The sequence below is a fragment of the Hemicordylus capensis genome, chromosome 6, assembly GCF_027244095.1.
Source record: "Hemicordylus capensis ecotype Gifberg chromosome 6, rHemCap1.1.pri, whole genome shotgun sequence".
Lineage (NCBI taxonomy): Eukaryota > Metazoa > Chordata > Lepidosauria > Squamata > Cordylidae > Hemicordylus > Hemicordylus capensis.
Window position 1 is genome coordinate 102842567 of NC_069662.1, and position 14087 is coordinate 102856653.

The 14087-nt window shown below is 45.4% G+C and overlaps 1 protein-coding gene across 4 annotated transcripts in view; it reads left to right on the forward strand.

Annotated features, from left to right (window-relative positions):
* Positions 1–226: 226 nt before the first annotated feature.
* The window catches only part of GASK1A (golgi associated kinase 1A), a 40223-nt gene continuing 26362 nt past the window's right edge, over positions 227–14087 (forward strand). For 3 of the 4 annotated variants that reach the window (XR_008310506.1, XR_008310507.1, XM_053266158.1), the window contains exon 1: positions 227–1344. Coding sequence is in view for 2 of the 4 variants with exons in the window: in XM_053266158.1 (XP_053122133.1) it covers positions 1342–1344 (3 nt within the window). In the remaining 2 variants the exon portion in view is untranslated. The remainder of the gene's footprint in view (positions 1345–14087) is intronic. The other variant, XM_053266157.1, reaches the window with a different exon arrangement.

Here is a 14087-nt window from a genome sequence, read left to right on the forward strand (position 1 = left end):
TTCACTGCGTGTTAAGAGTGCAGCCCGATTTATATTCAGGGTTAAAAAAATCCACTTTTTGCATCATTGGGGGTGGGGCAACTTTGAGTTTGTAGTAGAGCCTCGCAGGTAAAGCCTGCTGTGTGAAGAATGCCCAAGTTAAGAACCCCTCATTTATTATTATTATTACAGTTTATATCCTGCTCTTCCTCCAACCCAGTGTGGTGTACTACACACTTAGGTTTCTCCTCACAACAACCCTGTGAAGTAGGTTAGGCTGAAGCCACCCAGCTAGTATCATGGCTGAATGGGGATTTGAACTCAGGTCTCCTGGTCCTAGTCCAGCACTCTAACCACTACACCATGCTGGCTCTAAACCCAAAGAGGAGGAGCAGCAGCAGCTAGTCTCCAGAGCCTGGGGCAGATTAAAGATTAGCTCCAGCTCCATTGGTTGTAATTTGGAGCAAAAGACTTGTATCAATTTCCTGGGAGGGCTCAAACAGGGCCTGCTAGGCCACGACTGCTACTAGGCCTCTGCTTCTGAGGTACTTCTGCTTTAGCACTGCTGCTAAATTAGCAGCAGCACGTGCCCTCCTCACCTCGACGTTTTCTCTCTTGGCTTTGGGGATTTCCTCCGACTTTGGTTTCACCATCCATCGAGGTCCACATTTAGTTCTTCTGGCTGAAAGCGAGATTGAACTCAGACTAGAGGCATCTTTTGCAGCGCCAAGCACCGCTTTTAACTTCGGAAGAGACACCCGAGAGGGCTTTTATTGTGAAAAGAGCCTCAACAAGTGAACCGACCTCCCCCACTCCTCTTATCCCCTCCCCACGAGCTTGCCAGGGCTGGCACACTTTGCAAACTCCGCAAAGAAAACTTTGCCGGCGGCGAATGAACGCGTAGCCCCCTTGGGGCTCGTCGGACCACCTTCCCCCTGCTTCCACACGCGCCTCGGAGTAACACCAGCAACGCCAGGTATTTCTAAGGCGTACTACGCTGGACCGTTCTGCAGTGTTCCGCCACGGACGGAGCTGCAATCCGGGCGTCTGAAAACTGCATCCCTTTTGGAGTGATGAGCAAGAGGCGCAGCCTGCAAAAGCAGAGCCGACCGAAAGGGCTGTATGGTGGTCGTCGCCGGGCTTCAAAGAGGGAGCATCTGGTTGCGATTAACAAAAGAGAGGGAGCAGGCAGCACCAAACGCCTTCGTGGCTGGAGTTGTTGCTTCTGGGGAACTCAAATGTATCAGTCCAGCTGAGTAATTATAAATTTTAAGAACAAAAAGAAGGCGAACAGCGTCCCTTGTGCCTTCTGCTGGGTGTTGTATTAGAAAGGGGTGAAAGAGAACCACTGTCAGACTAAATATGGTAAGACTTGCATGTTACATTTCTTAATCTGTGTAGGTGTTTAAAAAAAAATCTGGCCAAGCCAGAAAGTCCTAGATAAAGGCAGACTGATTCACAGGTTAACAGTTCTCTGCTCGGTGTACTTGGCAGCAGGGGCGTAGCAAGGTTGGAGTGGACCCAGAGACAAGATTTTACCCCCCTCACTGAAGCGCAGCTCATAAAATAAAGAAATCTTAAATGAGGCTGAATAGTGGTAACAAAAAGCATTAGATGGCATTTCATGAGATTGATATCTCATGGCATTGTGGTATAATGGCTAGAGTGTTGGGCTGGGTTAAAATTGCCACCGGGGTATGTAGCTGCTTGGGTTGCTTCACACTGAGCTGGTCTTGTGGTAGTAAGCATGACTTGCCTCCTTAGCTAAGCAGGGTCTGCCCTGGTTGCATATGAATGAGAGACTTGATGTGTGAGCGCTGTAAGATATTCCCCTCAGGGGATGGAGCCACTCTGGGAAGAGCAGAAGGTTCCAAGGTCCCTCCCTGACATCTCCAAGATATGACTGAGAAAGATTCCTGCCTGCAACCTTGGAGAAGCCGCTGCCAGTCTGTGAAGACAATACTGAGCTAGATGGACCTATGGTCTGATTAGGTATATGGCCGCTTCCTGTATTCCCTGCACCCTACCTGCCTCACAGGGTTGTTGTGAGGGTAAAATGGGAAGCATGCACCATCTGCACTGCCTTGAACTTCTTGGCAGAAGAGTGGGGTAAAAATCTAATTGATGATATAATAATTTGTTTTAACTGTTTTTACTCTGTTTTGTATTTGTTGTGTTTTGAATTGTGTACACTGCCTAGAGATGAACATATAAGGCGGTATATAAATATGATGGATGCTATGATCTGCATCTGAGATGAATACAAGGGACCAATATTCAACTGGTCTCATCTGGTCCTGTTCATGGCAGGATTAATGCCCCACTGAAAACAATGGAATGGCAAGTTAGCTGAGGGGAAGGAAATGGTTCTGATTGAGGGACACACACCCCCCGCCCCCTCCAGTCTTGCTAGGCGTAAGTGACACAATGAGCATAATATGTGAATGTGGCCTTATGCTCCATGATGGTAATGAAGCTGTTGTGGCTTGAATCTTTTACTTTGGCAAAAAGGTAAACGAAGCAAGAACGTCCACTCCAGCGACTTGTAAAAACAGCATCTGTTCACTGGGTATTATGAGCAGATATAGTGGGGTAAAAGTTGCTTTGAAGCTTCATTTCCCAGAGCTCAGCACCTTTGCTTTTGCATCCAGCATGTCTGGAACTCCTATATATGTCCATGACATATAATAATCCTGGGTTTGATTAATCCAGACACAGGGGCTTTGCACAGATTTGAGTTAACAAAACTCCATTAAGCAACTCTGAGTGCTTTAAATTCAATGCTGCCCACTTAGCCCATGAATGCACACAATAGACAGTTGCTTATACGGTGAGCGCAGAATGAGTAATAGTGTCCTGCACATGGCAATGACTGAGGTGATGGCTTGTGCTGCCCATCACTTAAAATGGAGGCTTTATCAAAGAGCATGGTTATAATGCTGGACTAGCAATGGGGGCCCCCAAGTTCAAATCCCCATGACATAAGGCTCTCTGGGTGACCTTGGGCTTTTTAATTTCTAACCATTTCTCAGCCGAAGAGAAATAAAATAAAATGGGCTGGAGAGAGAAAGCCGTGCATGCCACCCTGAGCATTTTGGAGGCAGTGTGGAATATAAATGCAATAAAATATAATAAAAATGTTTTGATTCAGGAGATGTGCATTGTTCAGATTCACAGGCATTTCTGCATCCCTGGCAAGGTTGTGTTAGAGTGCTCATTTCTGCCCAACTCTAGCCCATGATCAGGAGGGGCTTTAACACTTTGCCCCCACCACAGCTCTGATCTAGATCAGGGATTCTTAACCTTGGGTCCCCAGATGTTGGACTTCAACTCCCATAATCCCCAGCCCCAATAGCCTTTGGTTGGGGATTATGGGAGTTGAAGTCCAATAACATCTGGGGACCCAAGGTTGAGAATCCCTGATCTAGATATTGCACACCCCCATGTTTACAATTTTTCTGGGGGTAGTGGGGGGGGAGCTTCTATTGGCATAAATGATATCTTTTTCCCCTATGATAAATAGCATATCCAGGGGTGCATATTCAGGATTTAGGCCATCGTGGGGGTAAAATGTTAACACACCTCAGCCACTGCAGGCGTTCCAATCATGTTTGTGTACTCCTATAGGGGAAAAAGGAGAAAACTGCAGTATCAACAGAAGTATTTAAAGTCATGTCTAGTCATTTGACCCTAAGCTTCATGTTTAGCCATTATTTAGTGAGGATTTTGAACCTAGGACTTCCCACTCCTAAGCCAACACCTAACTATTCCACCTCACTGGCTTTCTCTTCTGCTAAGGACAGCATGCATGCCCCCTTATTTTATCCACACCGCAGTCCTGTGGGGTAGGTTAGGCTGAGGGACAGCAACTGGCTCAAATTAAATTAGTGATTTTTTGTAGTGGAGCAGGGATTTGAACCTTGGTCTTGCCAGCTGAAGTCTGTAACTCTAGCTACTACACTGTAGTGATGCCAGATTGGCAGCATGGAAAGCTGCCTGGTGAATATGCCCATAGAAAGGGTTATGTGCATTCCAAGATTCTGCACAAGTGCAAAAAATAAAAAATAAAAAAATCAGTTCTTCCCCACTGCTGTTGTTTGAGCAGGAATTGATCATCATGGCCCAGTGTTATAATAAGTGCATCTTTGAATTACCCCTTATCCCTTCTGCACATTTTAATTATTAGATTTACTTATGAGGGTAGTTCTTATTATTATTTTAAACATAATGTATTACTGACATTATCATGGATGTCAGTTCCAGAAGCTGAATAGAATGTGGGCTTTGTAAGTCACTTCACGGCTAGGGATGTGCACGAACAGCTCAGGCAGCTGCGGGAGGGGAGGAGAGGGGATCGGCTCCTTTAAAAAGCAGGTAAGCAGGACCTTGCCTGCTCTGCTACCAGTGCATTGCTTTTCTGGGTGTGGCACTCACTGTTCAAAAGGCCGCTGGGAGCAGCACTGCAGCCACACGTGGCCTTTTGAACAGCAAGCGCTGTGCCCAGAAAAACGGTGCTCCTCTGGCAGAGGAGGGGTAGGTAAGGTCCTGCTTATCTGCTTTTTAAAGGAACCAATCCCTACCCCACTGAACCAGTTTGAATGCTGGCGTCTGAACCAGTTTGGCGCTTCCCTAAGGAGACGCCGAACCGGTTCTGGCACATCCCTATCCCCTGCCCTCCTTGCCTACTGGCCACTATCCCATGTTTCAAAGTAATCTTCAGCACAACACAGGGTGACAGTAATGGCAAAGATGCCTAGGAATCTCAGATGCTGGTCTGACGCTGAGAAAGGAATTGTTTCATGATGGATAAGATGGGAGAGGCTCTTGGAGGGCAAGAATGCTGAGCCTGTTTTTCTTAGAGTGAGAGAATTGTAGGGCTTTCCAAAAAAATGTGCAAGGCTGCACATTTGAGCACTGATGTAAACACACGGGCTGCATATTAAATCAAGCCATAATGTTTCTGGTACTCTTAGGTGGAACCAGCCCAGAGCTGTCAACCGCACAGCAGAGCGTTCTCAGTTGCTTAAGAAAGTATTAATGAAAATGGCCCTGTCATCTCAAGGCAAGTCCTCACAGCATTTAGGTAATAGGGTGCAGTATTTCGGCACATCTGGTCTTTTCTTTATATGTAAGCCTTGTGCTACATACAGTCTGTATTTGGTCACTCCCACTGGTCCACGTGGCTGATAGGAACCAGGGTGGGTTCTGCAGTGAGTATGAGGTCGGGGTAGAGGAGTGGGGTTTCTCTTGCTCATCGTCAGTGCTGCTGTGGGTTTTATATGTCTGATCTGAAGGCATGCAAGCTTACAGAAGCTAAGCAGGTCTGGGTCTGGCCAGTGCCTGGATGGGAGACTTGATGGGAGAAATGTGGGGTATAAATCAAATATTAGCCAGAGATCTGGTGAATAGTGTGACTCCTCTGCTCCCATAGGATCCTAGCCTGACCTTTCTTGTCAGTTTTCATATAATGGGAATCCTCATCACTCTTTTCCCTGCTGTTGTTCCAAACAGCAGAAATGCATGTTAAGGCTAAGAGGGGAAAGCAGCACACTTTCCCCTCCCTCCCTCCCTCCATTTTATCCTCTTACAATATACTGCACTAAGCAGTAGCCTTAAGTGTGAAATAAGGCTGGCTCTTTTCGTAATGCATGCCTATATCTGAACACTCTTGTAAACGTAATATGCAAATGGCAGTGTTCCCAAATCCCAACACCGAATCTTTCTCTGCTGTTTTCCCAGCAGCAGCTTCTGAGTTGGGTTGCATCAGCAAACCAACAAACCCACAATCCTCTTTCTAACCTTTCAGAGTATTAAAAAACGTGATTTGTTGACTTATGGGAATGAGCCATGCTGGGAACTGTGCCAAGGAAGTCCATGAAGAAGAGTGGGGGGGGGATCGTGGCCAGTATATGCAAGTGGGCTGGAGGGTGGGTCCTATGAAGAGCAAATTGACTCTGCTTTTTCCTTGTGGGGCCAGCTGGCAGCAGTATGCCTGTACATCTGTCCCCCTTTTGCCAGAAATCCTGGCATGAGATGGGGAAGGAGAGAGGGAGAAAAGAAGGTGAGGCTGACAACTGTCCTGCTGCACATGTGCAGAGTCCAGTTGGAGAGGGGCCAGAGAGACACAACGTAAAAGCAAAAGAAGCAACTTCTCTGTGTTGATGTTTGTCTTGGTTCATTAATGTGTATTCACCACTCAGTAACTGCTGCCTTGTATGTGTGAATGGGCCATTGCAGATATAATATTGGTAAGGGGCTGGTGTTTGTGTAATGAAATGGGGATCCTGGCAATCAGGGTCTAGTGTCTTACCTTCTGTTCCACCAGTGCTGTGTATCCTACCCAAACAGAAAAAATATATATAAGGGAAGAGTGGTATTAACACAAAAATGCAAAGAAGGATGCCACTCAATGAATAAAATGATAACAAATGCAAAAAACAATAAGAACCAATATAAATGTACCAAATATCACTCCATTGACAAGGTTTCGAAATTCGAATTGACGAGCAATTCTTGTTTGTGTATTATTTGGACGTGGACAAGCTGCTTGGAGTGGTGTGGCCTACCATGTGTTTTCTTGACACAACATGGCTTATACTCTCTGGTGGAGAGGTTATTGGCAGGGGCTAAGTAGACATCATGAATGCTTCTTTGAGGGAGGGTAGAATTTTCTGAGAGAGGGCAGTTATTAGACTTCTTTTGAAGAAGCAATCATAGGCCCATCTCCAACCTTCCATGGTTGGGCAAGGTAACTGAGAGGCTCCGGGTGGTTCTGGATGAAACAGATTAACTAGATCCATTTCAAACTGGCTTTCAGGTGGGCTATGGGGTGGAGACTGCCTTGGTCAGCCTGATGGAAGATTTCCCATTAAGAAATGACAGAGGGAGTGTGACTCTGTTGGTCCTTTTGAATCTCTTGGTGGCTTTCAATGCTATCAACCATAGTATCCTTCTGGAGCGTCTGAGGAAGTTGGGAGTGGGAGGCACTGCTCTGCAGTGATTCCGTACCTACCTCTTGGGCAGATTCCCAAGAGGTATTCCAACAGTTGCTTGGAGACTGTAGCTCTTCAAAACAAGAGCTCCTGTAGAGAGTCCCACAAGGCTCCATACTGTCTCAAATGCTTTTTTAACTTCTACATGAAACTGCTGGGAGAGATCATCAGGAGACTTGGTGCAGGGTGCTATCAGTATGCTGGTGACACTCAAATCTATTTCTCCGTGTCAGTATGATCAGGAAAAGACATAACCTGCCTAAATACCTGCCTGGAGGCGGTGATGGGCTGGATGAGAGATAACAATCTGAGACTGGATCCAAATAAGACGGAGGTACTTATTCTGTACTAGCCACCTAATGGCGCAGTGGGGAAGTAACTTGCCTAGGGAGCAAGAGGGTGCCAGTTCAAATCCCCACTGGTATGTTTCCCAGACTATGAGAATACCTATATTAGGCAGCATCGATATAGGAAGATGCTGAAAGGCATGATCTCATACTTTGCAGGAGATGGCAATGATAAACCCATCCTGTATTGTACCAAAGAAAACCACATGGTGCTGTGGTTGCCTGGAGTCGACACCGACTCGACAGCACAACTTTACCTTTACCTATTCTGTGGGATCGGAACTCTGGAGATAACTTCCATCTGCCTGTCCTGGATGGGGTTCTGAGAAGGAACAGGTGTGAAAGTGGTGCTTTCTATCAGCTTTAGCTGATATGCCATCTGTGTCCATTTCTTGATATAAATGATCTCAGAACAATAGTACATGTGCTGGTAACCTCCAGACTTGATTACTGTAATGCTCTCTATGTGGGACTGCCTTTGTATGTAGTCCGGAAACTGCAGTTGGTGCAAAATTGGGCCTTCTCCATTGGTGCCCTTGGACTTTGGACTGCGCTCCCTGTTGAAATAAGAGCCTCCCCATCTCTGACAACATTTTAAAAGGTGCTGAAGACACATTTATTCACCCAGGCTTTTAATTAGATTCATTTACATTTTAATGCTGGTTTTAAATGATTTTAATGTTGGCGTTTTTAATGTTGAAATGATTTTAATTGTTTAATTGGTTTAGTTTTGATTTTTGTTTCTGTTTGTTGTAAACTGCCCTGAGCCATTTTTGGAAGGGCAGTATATAAATCAAATAAATAAATAAGTATAATGCAGCAACCAGGTTGGCCTTGTGATAGCAAGCATGACTTGTCCCCTTAGCTAAGCAGGGTCCACCCTGGTTGCATATGAATGGGAGACTTGATGTGTGAGCACTGTAAGATATTCCCCTCAGGGGATGGAGCCGCTCTGGGAAGAGCAGAAGGTTCCAGGTTCCCTCCTGGCTTCTCCAAGATAGGGCTGAGAGAGATTCCTGCCTCAATCTTGGAGCAGCCGCTGCCTGTCTGTGAAGACAATACTGAGCTAGATGGATCAATGGTCTGACCCAGTATAAGGCAGCTTTCTATGTTCTATGTCTGAGTCATCTCGAAGAGACCACATTACACCTATACTAAATTGACAGCACTGGCTACCAATATGTTTCTGGGCAAAATACAAAATGCTGGTTATAACCTATAAAGCCCTACACAGCTCTGATCGAGGGTATTTGAGAGAACGCCTTCTTTGTTTTGAGCCTTGCTGCCTATTGAGATACTCTGGGGAGGTCTGTCTGCAGTTACCACTAGCTCGTCTGGTGGCTAATCAGGGATGGGCCTTCTCCATTGCTGCCCCAAGGCTTTGGAATGCTCTCCCTGTTGAAATAAGAGCCTCCCCATCTCTGATAACTTGTAAAAAGGCAGTCAAGACACATTTATTCACCTAGGATTTTAATTAGACTCCTAGATTTTAGCATTGTTTTAAATTTAAATTTGTTTTGTTTTAATTTTGTTGTTATTTGTGTTATTTTATTGTGAACCACCCAGAGACATGAGTTTTCGGCAGTATTTAAATATGCTAAATAAATACAGATTTGCAATTAACCCCAAAATTTAGGAGCCAGAAAATGGACACATGACAACTTAAGAACAGCCCTTCTGGACCAGGCCCAAGGCCTGTCTAGTTCAACGTCCTGTTTCACACAGTGGCCCACCAGATGTCTCTGGGAAGCCCACAGGCAAAAGGTGAGGACATGCCCTCTCTCGGGCTGTTGCTCCCCTGCAACTGGTATTTAGAGTCATAATCTTTTAGGCTGGAGGTGGCCTATAGCCCTCAGACTAGTAGCCATTGATAGATTTGTCATCCATGAATTTATCTAAGCGCTTCTTAAAGTCATCTAAGCTGATAGCTGTCGCCACATCTCGTAAAGAAGAGAAAAAGGGAAGCAAAAAGAGAGTTTGAGTTTGTTTTTTTAGCTAAAAACATCAAGGGAAATAACAAAAACATTTTTAAATACATCAAAAGCAGAAAACTTGCCAGGGAGGTGGTTGGTCCGTTAGATGATGAGGGAGATGATTCTTTGCATCTGTCTTCATGGCAGAGGGTACTGAGCATATGTATACCTGCGCTTGAACCGAGCTTCTCAGGAACAGAGGCTAAAGGATTGAGTCAGATAGCAGTGATGAGAGACACTGTTCTAAACTGTCTGGAAAAATTAAAAATGAACACATTGCCAGGGCCAGATGGCATCCACCAGAGAGTCCTTAAATAACTCAAATGTAAAATTGCCAGCCTCCTTGCAAAAATATGTTAACTTATCCCTACAGTCAGGCTCTGTGCTGGAGGACTGGAAAGTAACCAATATAAGTTACCTGTATATCCCTTTTCAAAAAGGGATTCGGGGGGAATCTGGGAAATTACAGGCCGGTTAGCATAACGTCTGTTCTGGATAAATTGATGGAAAGCATTCTCAAAGATAAAATTGTTAAGCATATAGAAGAACAGGCCCTGCTGAAGGAGAACCAGCATTGCTTCTGCAGAGGTGAATCTTCCCTCACCAACCTTTTGGAGTTCTTTGAGAGTGTCAACAGGCATGTGGATAAAGTTGATCCAGTTGGCAGAGTATACTTTGACTTTCAAAAAGGTTTTGATAAAGTTCCTCATCAAAGAATTTTGAGAAACTTAATAGTCATGGGATAATGGGTCAGGTTCATGTGTGGATTGGTCAGTGGTTGAAGGAAAGGAAACAGAGGGTAGGTATAAATGGAGAGTTTTCACAATGGAGGGAAGTAAGAAGTGGGGTCCCCCAGGGATCTGTACTGGGACCAGTGCTTTTTAATTTATTCATAAATGATCTAGACATGGGGTAAGCAGTGAGGTGGCCAAATTTGCTGATGAGAGCAAACTATTTAGGGAAGTGAAATCCAAAACAGATTGCAAGGAGCTCCAAAAGGATCTCTCCAAACTGGGGAAGTGGGCAGCAAAATGGCAGATGCAGTTCAGTGTTAGCAAGTGTAAAGTGTCAGATTGGGGCAAAAAACCCCAACTTCACATATACATTGATGGGGTCTGAGCTGTTGGTGACTGATCAGGAGAGGGATATTGGGGTTGTGGAGGACAGCTTGGTGAAAGTGTCGACACAATGTGTGGCAGGTGTGAAAAAGGCTAGTTCCATGCTTGGAATCATTAGAAATGGGAGTGAAAATAAAACTGCTGATGTCCTAATGCCCTTATACAAATCTATGGTGCGGCCACATTTGGAGTACTGTGAACAGTTCTGGTCGCCATACCCCAAAAAGGATATTGTAGAACTGGAGAAGGTGCAGAAGAGGGCAACCAAGATTGCCAGGGACCTAGAGCAGTTTCCTTAAGAGGTAAGGCTACAACACGTGGGGCTTTTTAGTTTAGAAAAAAGATGATTGAGGGGAGACACAATAGAGGTCCATACAATTCTGCATGGTGTGGAGAGAGTGGATAAAGAGATTTTTCCCCCTCCCTCTTGCATAACACTAGAACCAGGGGTCATCCCATAAAACTCATTACCAAGAAATTTAGGATCAACAAAAGGAAGTACTTTTTCATACAACCCATAGTTTACCTATAAAATTACGGGACTTAGTGATGGATATTGTGGAAAAGTAAAGGAAGATTGTGCCGTTGGGTCAGTGTTGACTCCTGCCGACCACAGAGCCATGTGGTTTTTCTTGGTAAAATGCAGGAGTGGTTTACCATTGCCTTCCTCCTGTGCAGTATGAGATGATGCCTTTGCCATTGTCACTGAAGTGAGCATCCACCTCCAGCATCTTCCTATATCGCTGCTGCTCAGGTGACTACAAATATATATTTGCTAGTCACAGTCTGAGAAGCACACCAATGAAGATTCGAACTAAGAGCCTCTTGCTCCCTAGGCAAGCTGCTTTCGCACTGTGCCACTGCAGCTGATGGATATAGTGGAAGGGAAGGGTAAATTGTAAACCACCCAGAGATCTGGGTTTGGGGCAGAATAGAAATTTGTTTAAATAAATAAATGGGCTTCTTTTTATCCTCTTTACAAGTAGCATACCTGAAACAGGGTCGCCTGGGACAAATAAACATTTTATTAAATAACTCTACCTCTGAATATCTTCATCTAGAGCCTTGGTTAAATTTCTAGGTGCCATGGCTCCCTGGTGCCTGGGATTTGTCAAGCCCTGTGCTTTAAAGCCCTAGCCTTAGAGTTTGCACCTCAGTCTGAGTAACTTGCTGCTGGGAATAACGGCATAGTCTCCTGGCACCTGTCCTATTGTCTTTTTGGGAACGTGCTCTTTAGCTTGACTCTGACCGTGCCATAGCATCCTGGAACTTGGGATTCTGCTCTTCCTTTCCTTGAGTTAGCTTGTTATGCATTACACCCCTGTCTCTGCTCCCTGGACTAACAGCCAGCTTCCCTGGGTCTTGTACCCAGGAGTCTCAGTGCCCTGCCCCAGGGTCTCCAGTACCCTGCCCCAGGGTCTCCAGTACCCTGCACCAGGTACCCTGAACTCAGTACCATGAACCAGGGTCTCCAGTACACTGGAGAGATGCTGGGTCTTGTTCTCCAGTACCCAGGCCTGCTGAGGCCTGACAGTACTTCAGGTGGAATTATCATATCACCTTGCTCTTCCTCAAACACAGTTCTTTTCAATGTATTGGTCCGCAGTTGTTCACCATCACCAATAGGATTGGTTCAGTTGTGGGTCTTCAAGTGTTGAGTGATCAGGTGATGCAAGGCATGTGTGAACTACCTTTCTATGTACGTGGTTGGGAATGGCAGGGGCAGGAGATGGAACCTCTGAGCTGAATCCTTTAGCCCTATTCAGGCATTATGTTATATAAGTGTACAGATGTCTGTTCAAATGTACATGGTTTTTGCATGATTGACTGTACCTGCATTCATTTAAAAGGGAATGTGTAGAGGCTTCTCAAATACATAGTAGTGTACTGTGTTCCACACAGCATGTGAATGTACCTATGTACACTGTACAAATGCTGGACATAATGTGTGAATAAGGCTTTTCACCCAATCAAATTGATGCACTCAGAATGTCATTCGGTGAGTATAAGAAGAATTTGGCATCCGATGGAGTTGATTGTGATTCCTCACTACGTGCCCAAACCTGCAACGTAACCTTTTAACTGATGCTCGTCCACCTACTTGCGTAGCACTAGGAGTTCATGAAGCAATCGCTCCATCCCCTCACCATAGAGCAACAGATCCATCCAACATACTTAACGATTTAGGCCCCCAAACCAGATGTTATGCTAAGCATGCAGCTGCTACTGAAATGGCAACTGCATGTTTAACTCCTTCTCCCTCTTCATAACATCTAATATAACTTAACCACGAAGTAGGAGTTGAGCTGAATAGGATTTAACCGGAGGTCATGGTGCACTGCCTTGCCCTGCTAGCAATTACGGCTGCTTCCACACTAGCCCGTTTTTCTGGAATTGTTATCCTCTCTCCTCTTGGTTTCTACTGCATAGCCAGATGGCACTGACTCCAAATTGCTGCTTCCAATGTTTTCTGCATATGTTTGAGGATTCTGCCCTTCCTCCAAGGAGCTCAGGGTTTATCCTTCCAACAGTCCGATGGGGAAGGTTAGGTTGATCTCAGGTGCCGGGCCTAAGGTCAACCAGTGAGTTTCCTGGCTGAGTTGGAGTTTGTACCCAGTCTTAGACTGACCCACTAACCACTATCCCAGGTCTGCACAACTTCAGCCCTCCAGCTGTTTTGTACTACAGCTCCCATCATCCCCAGTCACAGTGGCCAGGAGTCACAGATGATGGGAGCTGCAGTCTAACATTTGCAGGCAAGCCAAAGTTGTGCCCTGCACTACACTATGCTGCCCCCCCATATGTATCCCCCCCCCCCCGGAGCTGACTTGGGGTGACTTTTTGTTTTGTAATTAAATACAATTAGTGCTCGAGCCTGCCCAGTGTAGACAAAATGCTTTTCAGCACTCCTTTGTCCTCAGTTACTCTTTGCATGTTCAGACTCCTTTCCTGCTTCCTATTGATCCTGGCTGGGCCATTAGTTTGTGATTGCACCTTGAATAGCCTCTCTATGAATTGTTCCATGTCATTCTGTTCCTCTGGGGGGTAAAGGTAAAGTGTGCTGTTCAGTCAATGTCGACTCCTGGCGCCCACAGAGCCCTGTGGTTGTCTTTGGTAGAATAGAGGAGGAGTTTACCACTGCCATCTCCCACACAGTATGAGATGATGCCTTTCAGCATCTTCCTATATCGTTGCTGCCGATATAATACCAGTGGGGATTTGAACCGGCAACTTTTGGCTTGCTAGTCAAGTCATTTCCCCACTGCACCGTAGCTCTCGGAGTGCGGGGTGGGGGAAGAATAATAACTTATTTCCTCTACATTCCTTCCTTTTTAAAATGGCAAAACAGTGCTATTGCACTGGGTTGTTGTTGTTTTTTAAATGAAGAAATCACTAATTAAAGATCCCTCCCTTGTGGGAACAGGAAGTATATTAATACTATATTAAATGCTGTGTGGAACCTCAGCTTTTATTTTGTTTCCATCTAATTGTGGCAGAGCAGTGGCTCAGCAGTACTAAAGGACTCTGATGTGGAATCACCCTATGTGGACATGATTTTTTTGATGTGTGAAGCCTTCATACAGGCTGTGGCTTTTCTGGTGAAAACCTCCTCCTGGAGACAGTCTGGATACAACTGTGTCAGTATGGGCAATGTACAGCTTTCTGGTTCTGCCTGCC